At 41.6% G+C, this 22,162-nt stretch overlaps 1 protein-coding gene across 2 annotated transcripts in view; it reads right to left on the minus strand.

The window, feature by feature from the left end:
• crmp1 (collapsin response mediator protein 1) overlaps positions 1 to 22,162 on the minus strand; it is a 44,244-nt gene that overhangs the window by 16,082 nt on the left and 6,000 nt on the right. For both annotated transcript variants that reach the window (XM_042339310.1, XM_042339315.1), the window contains exons 2-6: positions 9,054 to 9,142; positions 4,541 to 4,725; positions 4,173 to 4,337; positions 2,692 to 2,753; positions 764 to 844 (exon numbers count right to left, since the gene is read on the minus strand). In XM_042339310.1, coding sequence (XP_042195244.1) covers positions 764 to 844; positions 2,692 to 2,753; positions 4,173 to 4,337; positions 4,541 to 4,725; positions 9,054 to 9,142 — 582 coding nt within the window. The remainder of the gene's footprint in view (positions 1 to 763; positions 845 to 2,691; positions 2,754 to 4,172; positions 4,338 to 4,540; positions 4,726 to 9,053; positions 9,143 to 22,162) is intronic.

Here is a 22,162-nt window from a genome sequence, read left to right on the forward strand (position 1 = left end):
CTAATATATTAAAAATAATATCCTTGCATTTGGTACAGAGCTTTTCATTGACAGGAGGTCATCTATCTCAAAGCCCCTTTCATTTATTGTACGGTTCAGTGACTGTGTTGTATTGTTTTGTAGGCAAATGTGGCAGCCAATTTGTGCTAAGCAATGTTCCACAAAATAGCCATCCAGTGCATAACCAATTTTATTTGAGGGATTGTTGGCCAGATCACCAGGAAAAACTCCTTCCCAAGCAGTGTCAAGGGATCTTTACGTCCACTTAAAAGGGGCAGATGATTCATCGGTTTAATGTTTCATCTCAAGGACAGCACCTCCAACAATGCAGCGTTACCTCAACATTGCACTCGAGTGTCAGGGTAGATTGTGATTTTAAACTCCTAATGTGGTGGTTCAAGCCAATCTTTTGCCCTAGAGGCAAGAGTGCTACATCAGTGCCAGGCTGATACCTCTCATGCTCTAACCTTGTCTTTCTCTTTCAGATGCTGATTTAACTTGATACTGTGCTGGGAGGACAGTAGCGTAATCTGGATAGATGAAACCACATGAGCCAAAGGGCCTTCATCATCCAAACCAATCTTGTGACCTGCTGCTGATTTTCAGCACCTTCTATTTTTACAATCTCTGTGAAATTTGTAGGGAAAACCTTTTATTTAACCTTTACTTACAAATCCATGGCACAATGATGTTAAAATACATGTTTGCTTCTCCTGTCACTGTACTGGAAATAAACAAATAGATTAAAAACGGAGATGCTCACCTCTGCAATCAGGTCCCCATTTTCCGCATGGACTAGGATGACAGCACCAAGATCCTTTAAAAAAGTGAAAGCCTCGTAAAGCTGCAAAGACCAACAAAAATATCAGTAAACAAGAGGTCAGCCTTAAATATTTAATAAATTATTGATATTATAGCTGAATCCCCATTGTCAGAAGCTGGAACATTTCACTACACCTGTTATTTTATTTTGTCGCACTTGTGAAGTCCAAACGCCCCCATGTCCTTAGTGGTAAGACAGCTAACAGTTTAGATTGTGGAGAATTTGGGGAAATTCTTGTATTCCAGCCTTACACGGTATCTGGTATTTGCTAATCTTCCACTGGAACATCAAAGGACCTGCTGTCAAATTAATACTGTTTCTAAGAAATTTTCCAAAATTTTGCACAATTTTAAAGAGAACGATCTAAAGATTGAGACCTGAGGAATTTCAGAACCTCAAATTGTTTGCATTTATTAGGATCAATAGTTCACTCTCTCCAATTTAATTAAAATTGTGCATTCATTTTCACAAGGCGCACAGCTGAAAATGTAACATATCAAGTTATCTCTGATTCCCGAGTGGAAACTGGTCTTCGAGTAGAGTTTGTTATAACAAGGGGATGCAATGTGTTATTCACGTGAAATCTCTACGAATAATGTACAAGAAATATTATCTGTGCATGCGTGACCACTCATAGAACGATTCCTCAAATGACTGATCGCAATTTCCAACTGAACGATTAACAGATGGTAATATGCAGCATTAACATGCTCCCATCTATGCATATTACACAAACTGTAATACCAGAGCTCATATCTAAATCTGCCGTGATGTAGTTTTGACGGCTCTGTGCTGCCAGATGAAAAATGGAAATTGCTGCATCAACGCCAACCAGTCTGTGATCTCCAACCAGGTTTGTCTATTTCAGTCAGTGTTTTAGTTAAAGAGTAAAATTGCTGGGCACAAAGCAGCCTTTGTCGTCATTTTAGGACTTGTATCTTGCGGCATTTAAATAAATTTGTCAGCAATTCACACAATTTCGGACGCACATCAGAAGTCACGATTAGTGCAGCAGCTTCCAGTTTATGCACATCTAATTCAGGGCGACCCCCATTACAATGCGGTGTCTTAGATCCAAAAAATCAATCACTACTTTACTACCACAAACAAAAACAGCCACTGGTCCTCAGGTTACCGATGACATCACTCATGCAGCAAGCTGGCCGTTCAGCTGCCACCAATCTTAGGGAGTGTTTCTAGCACTGGAAATCCTCCTGAGAGCAGTCAGGGCTGACCAGCTGTCTTCCTAAACACTGCAAGAGTGCACATGAAGCAGGCCATTCCACATCTAAAGCTGATGTACACAACACTTCCAATAACTCCAGGTCCACGGGACATCTGAATTCTAAGCAAACACATGCTGCAGCGAGACGCTGAGTAACAGGGTCGCCCTGTATATTATGTGGAGTAGGGAAGTTTGATTTGTGTTCGTTGATGTGAAGGGTGAGAGTGGCAGAATGAATTAAATCAGCATCAACATCCAGCAGTAGCAAATCTGATATCGTATGAAGCTTGGTTACATTTTGGGAGGAAAATCTTTGAAGGAGAAAAAATCTGGGAGGATCCCAACCTCTGTTCCTTGTGTCCCACTCGCCCTCACACTCCCATACTTGTATTTAAATCCCTATGCGTCCACGTTCCATTCCCCACACTGCCATTAGTTTATCTCCCAATCCTTCTCTCTCATCCACAGGCACATAGAACCTCACAACACAGCCCTCCTCAATGAGACTTTAATCCAGGATCCCATCTGCTTGCTCTCGAGTTCCAGCAAATAAAATCCCTCCTTTGGTTGTTTTAACACAGGCCCTCAATAAAGACAGAGGGTTATTCCCCACTGAATTAAAGGAAGTCGTGTGATACATTACCTCACTATCCATCATTTGGAATATGTCCTTATATGCCATATAGACTTGGAAAGAATTGATACCTGTTTGAAACAAAGAAAATACATTTATCAGAGATTGCAATACAATATATCAACTGTTTAATTTTGTATCAATCACCAAATCATGGTACTTAATTATGGAGATATTTTCATAAACCTGAATAACATTATTTTAGAATTAAACTCTGGAGGAAGAGCACTTCAAGTTCTGGCTGACAATGGTCTAGGACCTGGCTCATTGGCAGGACCTGTTGCATTTGACACCCAACAACTGTAGATTTGAAGTCCCTGTGAACTTCCTGGTGACACAACACAGCTCAGCATAAAATGCATGACAGCATTGCCACAGTCTTCCTGCCTACAGCTCGAATACCCACCCCTACCTATTGAGCAATGGTTCCACCAGTTGGAGGTGCGAAACTTAAGCAGCAGCTCTCTGCAATCCATTCAAGATGGACCCAAACCTTGGATAAATGAGGGTATGTTCACAAACCGAGAGCTTTTGCTATCCCAATAATAAAATCTAATGAACATAAGTAAGCTCAGCAGCAGAAAAATATATTGTGTAGACATTTGGTTGTTTTAAATCTTTTTTTTAATGACCTGCTCTGTGTCAATTGTTTTCTCTCAGAAAGACTATGTGGCAGCATTAAAATAAAGTACATTCCCAGTGAATGAACTACCCTCCAAACAAATACAATACAATTTCACTTATATTGTGCCTTTCACATCAGTGAGATGTTTCAAGTTGTTTTACACTGCTGGTGAGCCATCCAAGCCGGGGACAGGGATAGATGGGAGCCCAAGAGAGTGGGAGGGGAAAGATGTCGGAAAGCATGGTCAAAGAGGTCAAGTCTTGAGGCAGGATTAAACCACAGTGCTTGGACTAATGTGGTGAACAAACAACACAGGATTAAACAACTTTGACAATTGTTTTTAAATCAGTTCATATAGTCCTGGCTCGATTTAATAGGTAATTGAATCATGGAACCAAGCATTGCTCATTATACAATTAGGAATTAGCCATAATACAAGGGTTACACTATGGATAAGGTGTTACAACGTGATAAGGCACTATATTAAATGCAAGTATTATTTATTATCATTATTCTAGTGGTTGCAATTGCAAGTTCAATCTTCAGTAAAGTAACGTGTAAAAAATAAGTGTTTAGGTAAATAGCAAATTATGCTTCTCAAATGCTTCAAGATGCAGCACATATTACATTTCGGCTGTAACAATACAACCTACATGTTACCTTTACATTATTCCTATCCATCAAGCCAGGGCCAGCCAGCAAGTTGCATGACTGCCAAAACACTTGAGTTTTTAATAGAACCATTGGATTAAGTACGGAAATCCAATGATGGTTTCTAGAACTCCCAAACCGTTCCAGATAATTACCTTCCCTTTCCATTCCCCCTCCCCAAAAGAGATTTAATTGAAAAAATAAGTTTATTGACCTTTTTCTTGAACCAAGACCTCCAGCTCTTCTTTGATTCCTTCGTTCCACTGAGGGATGTCCACATGCAGCGAGTAGTCACAGCATGATCGGTTATCAGCTGCTTCATGCCATTTTTCAAAAGCTGTCAACAAACTACTGTCCCTTTCTGGCACAACATGATCAACTGGAAGCAACGCATTTTAAAAGATAAGTCACAAGGCTGTAAAATTCAGAAACACATGCAGCAAATATTTTCCATCTCAACTAATTTATCTGTCATAGAGCATTAGCATGCATCAGCGGGTTTCAGAACAGAGGATGTCCCTTTCAGTATCATGCATTAATCAACATCTGCTCAACTGAAAAGAGGAAAGGTACGTCTCTTACTTATCATTGTGCTTCCGCCTGCCAAGGCTGCCTTTGTTCCTTGAAAGAAGTCATCCACACTAGTCGTGTTCAGGTAGGGCTTTAGCAGACACGTGTTTGCATCGATCCCTCCGGGGATAACCATCCTGCCGTTTGCCTCAATAGTTTTCACACCTCCAGGAACAGTCAGGTTATCTCCAACTTGTCTGGAGGGACAACAAAAGGTTCAACTGTTTTACAAATAAATTCCAATACAAAAGATATCTCAGTGATAGAGATAGCTCAGGGTTTTTATATCGACAAATGATACCACCTTTTGATATAAAACATACAGTTGACATAATGTCCAGTGTGTTGGTTGCAGCAGTTTAAAAGAGCCACACCCTTTTTTTTCCCCAACTTGAATTGATCACCCAGAGGGATAAGCGCTCCTGGACACAACCTTGCATGAAGGGCGCTAATATAATTGCAAGTTGTTGTTGTGATATTTGTCAGGTGGAGAAGATGCTTTATAGAGCCATTGGCCATGCTTCATCCCAACACAAAACACTTCATCACCTTGCCCTGTGACAAACCTGATATAGAATAGTTTATAATAATAATCCTTGCATTTGATATACTTAAATATAAAGGGTTGATATGTTAGTTGTTTTTTTAAACTCTGGCTCATTTGTGCTCTGTACATCTCCTATAGAAATACAGACCCAAGTGGGAATCAGCCCAGACCACCACAGCTTGGCATGTGTGGGGTCCTCCGACGGTGTGATGTGATTTATGAGCTACAGTCAACTAGCAACAATGCAGTTGGGTGAAGCTAATGAAGGCTGGAGCACAGTTCAATCATTCACCCCAACCAGTAACTAGCACATTATTGGAATCCGGGCAAGCTCTCTTGCCTTCAGAAGCTATGCTCGCTTGCTACACCTCCGTTAGCCTGCAAATTATGACATGAGAACATCTCAGCATTGTCAATCTCCCACACAGTAGATCTGACTAGTACGACAGATAGTTTAAAACATTTTCACGTGGGTCATCGGGTCAAAAATACTTTATTGAATGTCAGACCACAATAATTCATCTGTTAATGATAGATATCATTGGTAAAAATCACATAAAGAGATACATATAATTTGCATGCAAAAATATAATCTCTGGTATATCTGTCATTTTCTTCCACTTTATTAGACCGTGAAATTTATTGCAAAGTTAATAGTTTATTATTGGCTAATAAAAGTAAAGGGTAAATAATGTTGTTATTACCATTGTACCCTACATATATAGTCACAAACAAACCCTAGTCATGGTATAGATTTTACAAAACTAAACAAAAATACAAATATACCTGCCACCACCAAAAAACAGCACAAACATTTAAAAAATGAAAATAATTTGCTTTGCAAAATTCATTTCAGTTTCACTGTCAGTTTCACAGAAATGTACTGGGAACCTGCAGCAGTTCTTCAAAACTTAAGCTTTTTTCTCTTCATGAACAGCTGAGTAATACCAACGTCCAAGTATTGTTCAAATCATTGAACAACTTGGTTGTAACTCAAATCGATGACAGTAGGCATGAAGAGATTGGTTCATTTAAGTCAGTTTATATTCCTTTCAAGCCTCAGATTGTGGCCTGCATTTCAGAAAGTGGGGATTGGTTGTTTCTGTGGACTTCTCTAATGTACTATACACCACAGCTCCCTCCATGCTGGCTGGAGAACATGCCTGCTGCTCTTCTGCATCTTTGACAGAAGCCTGTCCATTCAAAATTCTGTCGCTGAAACAGACCATCAGCTCCTGGTTGTCAGGGGAAAATGCCATTGTTTTGAGCACTAGGAGTTGGTAGAGGAGAGGTTGGGGGAAAGGAAACGGTTCCAATCACCAGGGAAACGGTAGACAATTTGTAAGGTACTGGCTCAGTAGAGGTGAATAAGTCTCCCTGAGAAAAGTAAATGCCACAGAATCCTCATGTTCATCATCCATCAGTTGTTGGGGACATTCAATACGGTTCACAAATCAGCACATGGAAAGTGCGGTGACTGGGATCACTAATATGCCTGTTAGCAACAAGGTGACTCCACAATTTTGCAAGGAAGTGCAAACCACCATTAGTTTGTGTTATGCCCCACTTATATAGATAGTCACATACACAGTCACTCAACTTGTTGACAAAAAACAAATATCCTTTCTCTTGATTCTAGCACGAAGGCCGACAGGTCTAGAGAAAGGATTTGAGTGGTTCGCTGTGGAAATATTATGTCAAAATAGAGTATCTGCTGTTCCTCTTTTCTGGAAACAGGGCAAATAGTGTTTTCTCAAACCAGCAAATCTTAAATACGGCTTCTTTCAGAAGTCAGGAGTAAAACGTACATAGAAGAATGACCACATTCCCCACCCACCAACCTAGTACATCCAGCAAATGTGAACTGGTAGCCTGTTTATATTGCAAATTCGAATTTTTTTGTTCAGAGAAAGACTTTTCAATAGGGGAATTTACTGGTAGTTCCACCTTCTCCATGTGCAGCAATGGGTTCTCAAGAGTATATGTGGGGAAACAGTCTCCACCAACTGCAGAGGAAGATCAGATAAGCAATCTTTACCTCAGACATAACTAACTTTTGTCTAAGAGAGAGAGACACTTATGGCTAAAGAATGCAATTGCTGAAAATAAAGTTTCACTTATTTGATGTCCGAGCTGCCACGTTGGTTCCCTTCCATGGTACAATGTTAAATATTTACACCAACGTTTATCAACCATAAAATCAGCACTGGTCTTAAAGCAGTCTAAGCGATGGAAATTATAACACGCAAACTAATGGTGGTTTGAAACCCACCCATGGAGGTTTTTACACTGACAATATTGATTTCTTAATGTCTTATAAAGGCCTGTGAAATTTGACTAGGAATGCCACTAATATAATGTCGGTATTTTTGGTCCAGCATTTCAGTTAACACACCACCACAACAAGAAAGTGCAAAGAAAGTTTGTGTTATATCCCACATATATAGATAGTCACATACACAGTTTGCTGAGCAGAGTGAGAGGACAGGCCGACATTGTGTTAAGAGGTCACAGAGGTACGAAGGAGCAAAGCCGGGGAGGGCTTTGAAGACGAGAACAAGGATTTTGAACTCTATCCTGTGGGGCATGTGGAACCAGGCGAGCGTGGAGGCGATAGGTTCACGGAGCCTGGTCTGGGAGAGTATACAAGCTGGGGAAGCAGAACGAGTCATGGTACACAGTACTCTGTCTTTCAGTACTGTTTTAGAGATATGATTATGGTGCAAAATAATTATTCATTATATTTTCCATCCCACAAACCAATATTCTTCTTACCTTTGCCGAAACCTTTGGTCCAAAGTTGAATGGCCAATTCACACAAGAAATGGTTTAAGAAATTATCGCTAATTTTATCCCTAATGTTGCATTTGCAATTCATGGGCCCAAATGCTAAGTCTCTGTGTGTCTCTCAAATGCATCTCTTTTCTCTGAACACCCTGCTTGCTTAAAAGCAAGCTTTGCATCTTCTGCAAATATAGAAATTACACTTTTAATATCTTGGCCAAGATCCCTTATAAACTCAGAATTAAGCTACAGAAGTTCTCATGATGAACCTAGGATTCTCTGCAGCTCACTGTTGCTAGTCACTGTCATTACTATTGGTCACAACTCTTTGTGTCAATTTCTTAAACCATACCATCCACCCAACCTTGTGCCAATTTCTTATTGTTTCCTCCTTTGTATTAAGAACTTTCATTACAGCCACAAATCTCTTGATGGCGTTTTGTTTTTGGTGTGTCGGGTGTCTGACACATATGGGAACCTATCACCGTGCTTAAGGTTATCCAAACCAAACTGAGAATTCCATGCACCCACCTACACATGGAAATCCCAGAGATAGATTGTAAGAATGGAATGCACACTCTCTCCCTGGAGGGATGCATCCTATCCACCCAATTCCGGAAAGTATTAGGTGAAGGTTGGAAAGAGTCAAGGCTTGGGGACCCCAGAGTGTGTGTTGGGGTACTACTGGAGTCTCACCAGCTGTACCCAATGCACACTTGATGGTGTTAGTCCATTGGAAGTTCAGAAGATATTAAACTACTAAGACTATTCACCTGTGATTCCAATAGAGACAAGCAACAGACACGAAGGGTTTAAATGCACTTGTCCCAGAGATCTTATCCAAGACCTGATCCTATTTATTTTTGTAATGTAACACTGAGTCATGATACAAACATAACAAACATTATGTTCTACCCATGCACTGCTCTTTGATGGAGCAGTTACATTTTACCGCAAAAAGGTTACTTTTTATTAATAAGTTTATTAATTAATAATACCACAAAAAGTAATCTTATTGCTAGGTTTTCAATATAGATGTTATATGATTCATATCCCTTACCTTTAACCAGAAATCCCATGACATATATTATTCATAATATTAGGCTTAAGTCTGACTCATTACTATTTAAACGTTTTTGTTGTCCCATCGCTAAACCAATATACAGCACATATATGCTTGTCAAAAATACTTACTTGATGATTCCATCTTCCAGGTAAATATCAGCATAACAGGACTGGTCATCATTGATGATCCTCCCACCTTTAATTAGGATCCTGTCACTCTAAAAAGAAAATACATCAAACATATGAGTGAACAACAAGAAAAGCACATTCATTCAGCAGCTAAATATCCAGAATCACAGGAGTCAAAAGATAATATCTATGATCTGAAAATTATGATCGTTTTCCTCCAGGAAGAGCTAAGCCACAAATAACTATGTTAACTTCCTGTATAGTGACTCCTGTCAGTAATCGCAGATGCGTCAGACTGACTTTTACTTTGTGGATATAAAGTGACTTAATTGTCCTAACCGCTTTCAACCTCTCTGATTTTCTTCCCTCCTCACCTGCAAGTGTGGTCTCATGCTGGAGGGCAGTTCTGTATCTATTCGTCTGTTCCAACCTGATCTCTAGACATGTCACAAGTCTAGCGGTCTAGAGTGACCCAACATCAGAGGTCGCGCTTTCAGCCACTATGCCCCGAAACTCTGGAACACTCTCTCTCAATCTCTCCGCCATGCCCCCTCTCGCCCCCTTTTCAGGTCCTGCCTAAAAACCTTCCTCTTCGACCGTGCTTACAGACACCTCCCCGCCACCAGCTCGGAGTCAGGCCCCGCCGCTGTTAAGCGCTCTGAGACTCTACCCTGCGTGGAGGGCGCTATATAAGTACAAGTTGTTGTTGTTGCTGTTGTTGTCACACTATGGAATTAGGTAGCTCCAGAGGGGAAGTTATCACCAGCGAGGATTAAACAGGCCAACTGGCCTTTTATGCTCTATTCCAAAATTTTAGCACTGACTCAGCTTAAAGTAACCAATTCAGCACAAACCCCAGATCGAGTTTCAGGTTTCCCTGTTCTCTGTGGCTCAGTTCTACACAAATATCTCCAAAGGGTTCAATGCTCTCTATTGCCAAGCAAACCTGTCTTTACACTCCAGGTCTGCAGTGTGTTTTGAATGCTTGAATTAGTCTAACACCTCTAACCACTGCCACCTCTCCTTTTTGTAATAATTAACATACGCACTGTGAATTCTGACCTCCAAGGTGGTTTGAGCTTGGAACTGCATTACCTCCTCATTCTCTGGAATGTACTTGGAGGCAGTACTGTATAAACTAGCCTGGATTTCCCCTCCGGAGACCGGTTTCTCATTACCGTAACAGAATGGTCCTACGGTTCAATAAACACAAAATCACTTGTAAAATTGCTGAGCAGGAGAAGAGGTGGCTCCCAGACCATACTATGAAACAAGGTCACCTCACTGAGTTTGGAGATTTGAGTGCGGATTTGACTGCTAACCTAGGTCAGTATGAACCTGTTTAACAAGTTGCTAGACAGTCCACCAAACAGCATGAATTACCTTTCAACTTTCTGTTCTTATAAAATGGGCATCTTGTAAATCCTTCAAAATCTGAGTGCAGTGGGGGAGGACATGATAGTATCCATTATCATAATGTGAGAAGGAACCCAGAAAAAGATTCTTGCCGAAAAGTACAGATAATTTGTGTCATTTTTCTAGAACCAATGTTAATCCTACACTCAAATGTGCAAAGTGCTTCATTGGATAACAGATTTGTTACGTTGAGCATGGGGGAGGGGGGTGGGGAAGAAACTGTGATATAAAAAAGATTTAACCGTATAAGTCAACCACTTTCCCCCAACAGTAGCTTTATGATATAAACAGTTCACCAATAAGTGAACGCTTCCTGACTGCTAGTGAGGCATTGCTGTGAGCAAGTTGACTTCTACCTTTGCCTACAAAATATACATTCACTACACTTTACAATAAGTCCTGTGAACCACTTTGAGAAAATAGGATAATACCTAATCCTAATTTAATTCTGAAACATGCTTAATACTATCTGAACCACAAAACTATTTGCATGAAATATGAACATTTCTTTATAATAATAACCCTTATATTTAGTATAGTGATTTTTTTTATGTCTGGAAGATATCTGAAAACGCTTCACTGGATTTACTTTAACACTATGTCTGTATTCCAACACACATTTCACACTCTTGTTAGAAACCAACTTTGCTAAATTACTATATATGATTTTTTAAAAAAGATTGTATTCTGAACTCTTAAAATAAAAAACAGGCCTATCATTTACTGCTAAATATCTACAGCAACACACAATTACACTGCAGAATTTGATGTAATCATAAGATTGAACAAGGTTCAGAGTTCTTGAGAATCATATTTGTAAAATAGTTCAGATTACTAAAATCACAAGTGCCTTTCACATCGGGAAGACATCTCAAAATGCTGGGAGCCCAATCTTGGGGCGGAGAGAGTTAAAGAAGGTAGAATACTAAGCTCAAAATTTAAATGATATTTTGTTGGTGCTTTAGAACCAAACTTTCCATTACTGAGTTCTCAGCTTCGATGTAATCATAACCAAGTCCTTTGGTGGGGACAATGGAGGGCCTTTGTAGAAGGGAGAATAATAACTAAGCATGAACTGGATTAGAAGATAGCAATAAAAAATTATAGATCAAATTGATTAAGTTGCCTGTAGCATTAGAATAGTTAATAAAGAATTAAAACTATGTCAGGAACCCACATCACATATCCTGTACCTTAATAGCTGTGTTACTCTTATGAATTCTCCAGATTTACCAAGATAGTAGAACGAGAGGCCACAGTTTATAGAACTGCAAAGGGCAATTTCAGGACAGACAACAGGAAGAATTTCTTTACCCAGAAGATAATTAATGATTGGAACCAGGAATGGTGCCAAGAAAGGTGGTTGAAGCCAGGACCTTGAACTCATTTAAAAAGCAGCTTGATGCTGTGAAGGGAGGAGAGTAGGGTGGGTGATCTGGAAACATAAAATCAGATGGACCGAAGGATTTCTTAATCCATACTTGCGATCTTATGATCGGTTTGTTTTAACACTGGAGTTTACTGAATGGACAAATATACAATAAAGTGTCTCACCCACTCCCTCCAAGACAAAAATCGCATTCATTATATGCCATGACATCAGCAGACAATCATTTTGCATAAATATAGGAATGGCATCAGATCTATGTACTCAAGTGAGATCTTTGAGTTTGTTGTGAGTTACACTATTACACAACATATACTACTATAATGGGCACCTTTAAAAGGTACCAATGTGTAGTGCCTGGCGCAGTGGTAATGCTCTCCTATAGCTCAGTAGTTAGAGCACTCGCCTCACAAGCGAGAGACCTGGGTTTGATTCCCGGCAGGCAAAACCTTGGGCAAGTTTCCTTACTCCACATGCTTGATAATAATCCCCCAAGAAAAAAAAAACAAAAATAATTTGGTCACTTCAATCCACGACTGTTTGTGGGACACTGCTGTGCACAATTGGCTGCTTCGTTTCGCCCAAACATCCAGTCAATTCACTTTACAGTATATTCTGTGAACAGTTTTGAGACTTCTAGAAGACATGAAAAGTGTTTATATCAAATTCAAGAATTATTATTATTACTCTCGCCTCTTGAGTCAGAAGGTTGTGGGTTCAAGCCCCATGTGGGCCCATGGAATCATATAGTCTAAGCTGATACTCCAATTCAATGCTGGGGTGTGTGGCATTGCGGAGTCCTGTAGCTCAGTGGTTAGAGCACTCGATTTGCAAGTGAGAGACCTGAGTTCAATTCCAGGCAGAGGGCGAAACCTTGGGCAAGTTTCCTTACTCCAAACGCCTAATAATAATCCCTCCAAAAATAAAACAATAATAAATTGGTCATTTTCAATCTACGACTGTTTGTGAGACATTGCTGTGCGCAATTGGTCTGTGAAGCGCTTTGGGACGTCTAGAAGACGTGAAAAGCGCTATATCAAATGCAAGGATTATTATTATTATTATTGAAGGTGCCGTCCTTCAGATGAGACGTTAAACTGAGGTTCCGTCTGCTCATTCAAGTGGACATTAAAGATCCTAAGGCACTATTCGAAAAGAAAAGGGCGTTTCTTCTGGTGTCCTGGCCAACAATCACCAAATAAAAATTTGTCACCCCCTCCATGGCTGTTCGTGGACATTGCTATGTGCAAACTGGCTGCCAAGTTTCACCCACAAAAATATACAGTCAATCCACTTTACAGTATATCCTGCAAAGCGCTTTGAGACGTCTCGAAAATGTGATAAGATGCGATTAAAAATGCAAAGATTATGATTATTATTATATAATAGTGGGATGCCAATCTTACACCAGAAAATTCTCAAGTAATAATAAATATAAACCCATTGGATATTCAAAGTCAAGAACTTTTTTTTATTATTTGTGTCACTTTTTCACACTGATAGCCCAACTTCCTGGCCCAAATGCCATCATTCACCATTCTCTTGCTGATAGGTCCCAAGTGATCCGCTCTAAGCTTCTGCTAATTCTGCAATGAAGCTTTCAAATCCCTCCACTCTTCGCCCTCCCTGCCTCTTTCCTCTTCTCCAGCCCATTCTCCCGCCTCCTCCCTCCACTCTACAATGTAGGCCTGCTGCATATCCCTTGTCCCCTCCAGCCAAGTTTCCTTACTCCACACGCCTAATAATAATCCCTCCAAAACAAAGCAATAATAAATTGGGTCATTTTCAATCCACGACTGTTTGTGGGGCACTGCTGTGCGCAATTGGCTGCCGCGTTCGCCCACAAATATACAGTCAATTCACCTTACAGTGTGTTCTGTGAAGCGCTTTGGGATGTGCTCCCGACATGAAAAGCGCTATATCAAATGCAAGGATTATTATTATTATTATTATTATTCTGTGAAGTGCTTTGAGAAGTCGAAAAGACGTGAAAAGTGCTGTATCAAATGCAAGGATTATTATTATTATTATTCCGCCAATGGCAGCTGAGCAGTCACAATGTCCCCGCTCTCTGGAACTCTCCCAAAATCCCTTAGCTTTTCTCCCTCCCTTCGCTGTTTTTAAAACCTTTCTAAAATTCAACCTCTTTGATCATGTCTTCAGTCACCTACAGCAACTAATTTTCACCCTGCTCAGGTTTGCACACCATCTCTGTAAAGCACTTTGAGACATCACTCTACTGAAAAGCAATATATTGTTGTTGAATGCTAGGTGACTTAAAAATGTCCCAGAATCAATCCTTCTCTAATCCTTCTTGCCTTTGCACCAAGTAATAGAGATACTTTGAGCCTCCAAACTGCTTTTCCTTCATGTCTCGGCCAAGATTGAAAACTTACACCATGCATATGAGTGCACACACAGATTCTTTCTGTCCTCAGCATTGAAAAGCCTACTGTTGAGGGAACATTATTTTCTTGGGAAGACAGCAAACTCCCTGCCCACCCCCCAACCAAACAAAATGCTAAAACAGCAATAAGAAAATGTCAATGTTTACTTGAGGTGGCTTGAGTGATGTCATAAGATCGCATTATCATGAGGGGTTTGGATGAAGAATTTGGCTAGAACACCCACCCTACTGTCCTCCCATTACAGCCCTTAAGCTATTTTAAACATGTCCTGCATCCTGGTTTCAACCACCCTTCCTGGTAACCTGTTCCTGTTGATAATTACTCTTGGGGTAAAGAAATACCGTCTGGGGTCTATCCTGAAATTGCCCTCTGCAACTCTAAACCTCCTGCTCTCTTGTTCCTCTGACTCGGTGCATCCAAAAGTGATGGCAGACACACCCGCAATTGTTGTATCTTTATACAACAGTCACACATTGTGTACAGTATCCTGAGCAAAAAAAACCCTGTTCTTGAAATAAAAATCTTGGTTGATTATTTTTGACATGTTTTCAGCGCAGCTATCGGTTATTCCCTTGAACACTCCTGGCAGAGCGATGTTGTCATTCAATGACAAATTAGCTTTCATTCAGCCTACTTCCCACACCTACATTCATAAACAACAACAACAACTACTTGCATTTATACAACAACTTGGATTTATATAGCGCCCTCCACACCGGATGGCGTCTCAGAGCGCTTCACAGTAACGGATCCCGGGCTGAGCCAGGGGGAGGGAGAGGAAGGTGACCAAAGGTGCGGTCGAAAAGAAAGGTCTTCAGCAGTGACCTGAAAATAGGAAGAGAGGAGGCGAGGCGAAGGGAGCGAGGAAGGAAGCTCCAGAGCCTCAGGGTGTAGTGGCTGAAGGCACGGCTGCCGATGGTGGAGTGGAGGATTCGGGGGACAAGGAGGAGGCCAGACCCGGTGGAGCGAAGGCAACTATTGTGAGGAGAGAGGAGGTCAGAGAGGTAGGGGGGGCTGCAGAAGAGTGGAGGGATTTGCTTCATGTGGGGTAGCATTCCGGAGTGCTTGACAGTAGCAGAGTCTGACAAGTCAGGGGTCTTCAGGCGGGATTTGAAGATGGGAAGTGAGGGGACAAGACAGAGGGATTGAAGGCTAGGGTTCCAGAGTTTTGGGGCTAAATGACTGAAATGCCTTTTATGAGTAATCTCAATGTATGTGATTGTAGTAGTATTGCTCAATACCACTCCCAGTCTGAAGGAATTCCAACTTGAATGAGCATTACTAAATTAGGGCGAATCCAATTAAAATTTCAATCAATTCAAAATGAATCAATCAATCTGTTAGGAAGCAAACACAGGTAAAATAATGAGCTCAAGGTCACTCAGAGCATTTGTTCATAGACATTTAAAGCACAAAAAGAGGCCATTCCTTCTGCATTAGCTCTCATAGCAAGATTTTCATTTAATTCCACTGCTCACCTTATCCCATTACCCCTTCAAGTCTTTCTCTTTCATGTATCTGTCCACTTCCCTCTTGAAACCCAAATTTGACTCTGCTTTGGCCCGTCTTACTTGGCAGCATATTCCACATCCCTGTGCTACCAGTTTGGCTTTGGTCTTCAACAAATGCAGGATCCCATCACCATGCTTAAACAAGACTGAGAATTCCATATCTGTATTCCACGTACACACAGAAACTTCCCTGTGTCTGGAAATTGTGTGTGCAATCTGTCTCCTTAGAGGGACTCACTCTGCTTACCTAATTACAGAAAGTATTAGATGCAGGTTGGCGAGAGCCAAGGTTTGGACCCTGTAGACCGGGTGTTATTAGTTTAACCAACTAAAACTGCATGGCTTGGAATTGAGAGCATTGTTTGGCAAGCTCCTCACTACTTGTCCAGCGAGAGCCACTCTATCCATTAGGGCTTTGGCTTGCAGGCTTAACAGGAGCTGAGTGAGAAGAATCTCATTGATCCACCTGTCACTCCAAATCCTGCCAATGAGCTAGGTGAGCTGTGCTGTCATCCGTGATGCCCAGGAGTACTGTGTACTGTGGACCTGCCTGGCTCAGGAAATGGATTACTGGGACTGCCACAGAGGATTGGCTTGATTCTAATATTTCACTGCCCAAACACGTCACCATGGAATCAACTCAGCCTTAAAAAGACTGCTTTCCTCCCCCAACCCCAAGAGAATAGTCAGTAGTTGTCACATTTCCATTCTACCACCTGGGCTTTTTCCATCCACAGGAAAAAAACATTCCCTCCTTCCCCCTCCCCCCAAACAGCACATAAATTATGATGTCCTGTAGACTATTTATAAACTCAGTCTGTACCTATTGGTTTTCAAATGAACACTTTGTCAATACGTTTTTGAAGCTGTTAATTGGCACATCATCAGCAGCTTTCGTGGTGAATCTGTTCCACATTGTTGGTGCCAGGGGCATTCTAATCTCTATGCCCTGCAATTCTGCTGAAATCTAGTCAGTGTTACATATAGCAGCTTTGGTGATGTGCAGTGATAAATGGGGAAAGGTGAAACATAAAACTGACTGGATTCCACCCTAAGTGAATATTCTGCTTATACCCACTATATATATATATATATACATATATATATCATAATCATTCCTACATTTGATATAATGCCTTATCATGTCAAAACATCTCAAATCACTTCATAGAATTTCCTGTAAAATATAGTGACTGTGCTTCAGTAGGCGAATGAGCAGGCGATTTGCATACATCAATGTCCCACAGCCATGAAATGAATGATTGTTTTTTAACCTGGAGGACATGGGATCTTTAACGTTCACCTGAACAGATTGAAGTTAATATCTTGGTTTAATGTCTTATTCAAAGGATGGGACCCCAATTTTGAGGTGGAGTGTCAGCTCTATACTGTGAGTTCAAAGTCTCAATGTGGGGCTTGAAACCACAATTTTCTAACTCTCAGATGAGAGCACTACCAACTCAATTCGGCTGACACTTGATATCGCCTATACTCTATGTGCCTCATCATATAAAGTCCTGAAATTTTACCCATCCCCCACTTTCATTTTTCTAACAAGTTCTACTTTGTGAGCTGAATGGGTGTGTGTAGAAGTTTGCCTGCGTGTCGGTCAATGTTTGCTGACAAAAATAGTCACTATGCATGAAGGTAATTAGTAATAAAATAATCCTTGCATTTGATATAGCGCTTTTCACTTCTTCTAGACATCTCAAAGCACTTCACAGAATATAATGTAAAGTGAATTGACTATATTTGTGGGTGAAACGCGGCAACCAATTGCGCACAGCAGTGTCCCACAAACAGTCATGGATTGAGTGACCAAATTATTATTTTTTTTGAGGGATTATTATCAGGCGTGTGGAGTAAGGAAACTTGTCCACTGTTTTGCCCTGCTGGGAATCCAACCCAGGTCTCTCGCTTGTGAGGCGAGTGCTCTAACCACTGAGCTAGGACTCCATGTGTCAAGCATTTTGAAGCATTCCAACCAAATAAGATACTACAATAATGCAACTTTCTTTCTTCTCAAAACATGGAGCTCGAAAGCTACAAAAAACATTTTATCCCACAAGCCCATTTTGTTTTAAAATTTAAGATTGCACAGTATTGTGGAAAGCTCTTGAATTCTGTTAGCCAGTTTCTTTTCATGAACTGCAGAAAATCAGCTTCCAAATTAAGATCGAATTTACGAGTTTTCCATAATTTTAAGACACAATGGTCTGGCCAACTAAGACTGGGCGGAATTTCAATCCTCAAATCTCCAAATCATCTTCATTGCTGTTAACACCATGTCATGTAAGGACACATAGAGCCAACAAAGATGAGAGACTTTCATCAAACCCAGCCTCCTGTAAAAGAGCAGTGCACTAACCCACTGGGCCTCTCTGCCATGAACAAAAAAAAACTCTGGACATCTAATGTGCATTAGTATTATGGGGAAAAAAATGCACTAACCTTTATCACTTCTATTTTCACCCTAGCCTGCATTTGCTTTGCGTCGCTTTGTGAATCACTTCAAATTCATTCAGAAATTTTCTTAAGTTTAGTAATGAATTTACAAAAACTACGACTTAAAATACCTAATCATTATTGGTCTAGATGCGAGCAAAATGAAAGCATTAACATTCCAATCTAGTGTGATGGTTAGAAAGTTGCTTTGTAGTCAAACGTATTTCAAAGCCAAATGGAAAAACCTCAGTGCGAATAGTGTGTAAAAAGTGCAATAGGAATATAAAGTGCATCTCTTCCAGGAAACCCACCACCTCACGAGAAATCTGATCCCAGATGATCTCCCAACATATGCCTAAGAGCAACATAGCTAGTAATTTGAACAAGGAATCTACATGACATTAAAACCGTGACCTCAGGCTCTCGGCATTTAATACTTCTAAATATTTTATACACTTGTAGCTGCAGCTTTTTATTAACAATTACGTTATTTGACCATAAACAAAATCTGAGCAGTTGATAACCGCTGCCAATGTCTATTATGCAATTGACTATCATGATACGGTAACTGTAGAGTGATGCACTCAATATTTATCAGGAGGCTGTCATGAAACCAATATTTTGAGTTGCAAAGTATGCTCACAGGGAATTAAGGCGTTAGTTTTCCTTCCCCCACTCCCTCCCCACTGGATTGCTGGCTTCAATGTTGAAGTACTTCACTGTGCTTTCAGATCAGGGAGTTTGTAGCTTTGACTTATTTGGGGTTTTAATTTGGTCAGTTTCCTGCACCACTTAAATCACAATCATAAATTGGTTATTAATTGGCAGATTAGCTGTGAATTTTGATTTGTGTATGCAAATCTAATTTATTATTCATCAATTCAATACTAAATCAGATCACTAGCTACCAAAGGGATTGTTAACTCATCTATCCATCATGAGATGCAAAACCTGTTAACAAAGTACCACTGGAGTCGCACACAAAATGCTATCCGATCCTCTTTCAGATACTGATCTTGAGCAATCTGTCTCCTATCTCTAACAGTATTTGACAACATTGCCATTAATTTGCAGTGATATGTGGAAAAGGAGCGTAAATGGGATTTAATTAAATGAATGGAATGCTCTTTCAAAGAGCCAGGGCAGACACAATGCGCTGAACAGCCTTCTTTAGGGCTATACATTTCTATAATTCTATAGAGTAACCAAGAGGGTATCTTAAAAGGCACAGATTCTGATGTTCATATAGTGATGCTCATATTGTGTTAATCCAACATTATTTTTTCTTATAAATCATATAACTCTGAGCCACTATTCGTAAATCCCATTGTGATCAGCCACTTTTTCAACCCCAATAAATTTGTCAACTTGCATTGACTGTTGTTCTCCAAGTAAAGTCAGCAGTTAAAGTATGCTAGTAATACCACACAAACAGCAATGGGGTGAATGACAAATTCATTTGAATGAGGAAGGAACACTGTCCAGGCCATGAAATTGTTAACATGTGTCGAAACAGGCAGACTAGACTTTGATTTAATATGTACTCTGAAGAACACTTCCATTAGTTACCACATGCAAGTACAATTGCAAGATTCAGGTGATATACAGTTGCTCTTCCAGTTTATGCTATTTTCAAAATCTCTGCCAGTTGGTTTATATCTTTGTGATGTGCTGTAACCTATTAATAATTCTGGCTTACTCCTCCATTGGAGCTAACTACTCTAATCCAAATTCCCTGCTCCCCATACTAATGTTACATTATAAAGAACCCTTCACAAACTCCTCCAATCGGGTTTCCGCAATGACCTCCCGCAATGACCTATCCTCCTCGGGCACTCTTCTCCACAGCTTCCTCTCCTCCATTCTCACTTCCCTTGCTCCCATCTCTACCTGAACGGTCTCCTATTCACGTAAGTCACCATGGTACATCAGCCACCTCCGCTCCCTTGGAGCACAGGTGCATGCCGCTAAACAAACCTGGTTTAAAATCAAACTTAACGTTCCATCGGCAGATCTGGCTGGACCTTATCAAATCTTACCACTCTGCCCTCGCCTCCGTTAAATCATTGTTCTACTCCAAGACAATCTTGGAGGCAAAGGACAAATCCAGGCTCCTCTTCTCCGTCACCAACCGGCTCCTCCTCCCACCCTCTCATGCCTCACCTCAAATGCCAACTACGAGGCATTGCTAGATGTGACCACATCACTCCCACCCTCGCTCGCCTCCACTGGCTCCCCATTCCCCCAGAGAATCAAATTCAAAATCCTCATCCTCACCTGCAAGGCCATTCACGGCCTTGCACCCTCGTACCTCTCCGACCTACTATCCCCCACGTACCTGCCCGTACCCTCCGTTCCTCTGGCTCCGGTCTGCTCCACATCCCCCGCCCCATCCGCCCTACCAGCGGTGGCCGGGCTTTCAGCCTCTCAACCCCAAGGCTCTGGAACTCCATCCCCCAGAAGCCTTGCTTCCTCCCTTTCCTCCTTCAAGGCCAATCTCAAGACCTTTCTCTTCAGCCGTGCCTTCAGCTCCCCTCTTGACTCTCTACCCCCTCCTCGCTCCCTCCCTTCCCTCCTCTCACCCTGACCATTTCCCCCCTACTCGGGTCCCGACCCAACTGTCCAGGGCCTTTGGACGTCCTCCCGACATGAAAGGCGCTCTATAAATGCAATCTTGTTGTTGTTGTTGTTATTCCTCGAATCCAAAGTCGAGGGGATCTGCTCAGCTGCCTCTGCCATTCCGTCTGCTATACCTCCCCATCTCCCCCTCCCACCACAGCACCTACCCTTCCCTCCCTCCACACCTTTGAACCTGTCTCCCACTCCTATCTCACCACGACTATAACCCACATGAAACTGACCACCTGCTCCCTCGACCCCATCCCTACCCCTCTCCTTACCTCCCAGCTCCACCTCCCTGTCCCTCTACTCACAGACATCATAAACCTCTCCCTGTCTACTGATACTGTTCCCACCCCATTAAAAACCGCCATCATCACTTCTATTCTAAGAAAAAACCCTCCCTGGCCCCATCTCTACTCTCAAACTACCACCCCATCTCCAAACTCCCTTTCCTCTTCAAGGTCCTGGAATGAGTTGTTGCTTCCCAGCTTCGCTCCTTCCTCTCCCACCACTCCCTTCACAAACCCCTCCAATCGGGTTTCCGTGCCACCCAAAGCACAAAAACAGCTCTGGTCAATATTCTGTCCATCTGCGACCAGGGCTCCCTCTGCCTCCTCATCCTCCTTGACCTCTCTGCTGCTTTCGACACTATCAACCACTCTATCCTCATTCACCGCCTCTCCTCTCACCTCAACCTTCACGACGCTGTCCTTGACTGGTTCAGATCATACCTCTCACACAGCCTCCACTTCATCTCCACAAACGGTTTCTTCTCTTGCCCTCGCACCATCTTGTGCGGCATTCCTCAGGGCTCTGTCCTTGATCCCCTCCTCTTCAATGTCTATATGCTCCCTCTTGGTAACATCATCCGCAGTATGCGGATGACACCCAACTCTATCCATGTATGCGGATGACACCCAACTCTATCTCTCTGCCTCCATCCTTGACTCCAGGAGGGGACCAAGTACAGAGCCCCGAGGAACGCCGCACAAAGTTAACAGAATGTCTGTCGGACATCAAGTTCTGGATGAGAGCTAATTTTCTTCAGTTGAACGTCACCAAGACTGAAACTCTCCTGATTGGCTCCCGTCAGCACCTCTACCTCAGGCGCTGACAGCATCACCATCCATGGTTGCACACTCCACCTTACTAAGCCAGTCTGGAACTTTGGCGTCTTGTTTGACCCTCAAATATCCTTTCTATCTCACATCTGTGCCATGACCCGCTCTGCCTTCCCCCACCTCTGCAATATCACTCAGCTCTGCCACCGTCTCATACCGCAGGCCGCCAAAACCATTATACACGTTTCATTACATCGAG

This window comes from Callorhinchus milii, unplaced genomic scaffold (genome assembly GCF_018977255.1).
Source record: "Callorhinchus milii isolate IMCB2004 unplaced genomic scaffold, IMCB_Cmil_1.0 Scaffold1, whole genome shotgun sequence".
NCBI classification, from domain to species: domain Eukaryota; kingdom Metazoa; phylum Chordata; class Chondrichthyes; order Chimaeriformes; family Callorhinchidae; genus Callorhinchus; species Callorhinchus milii.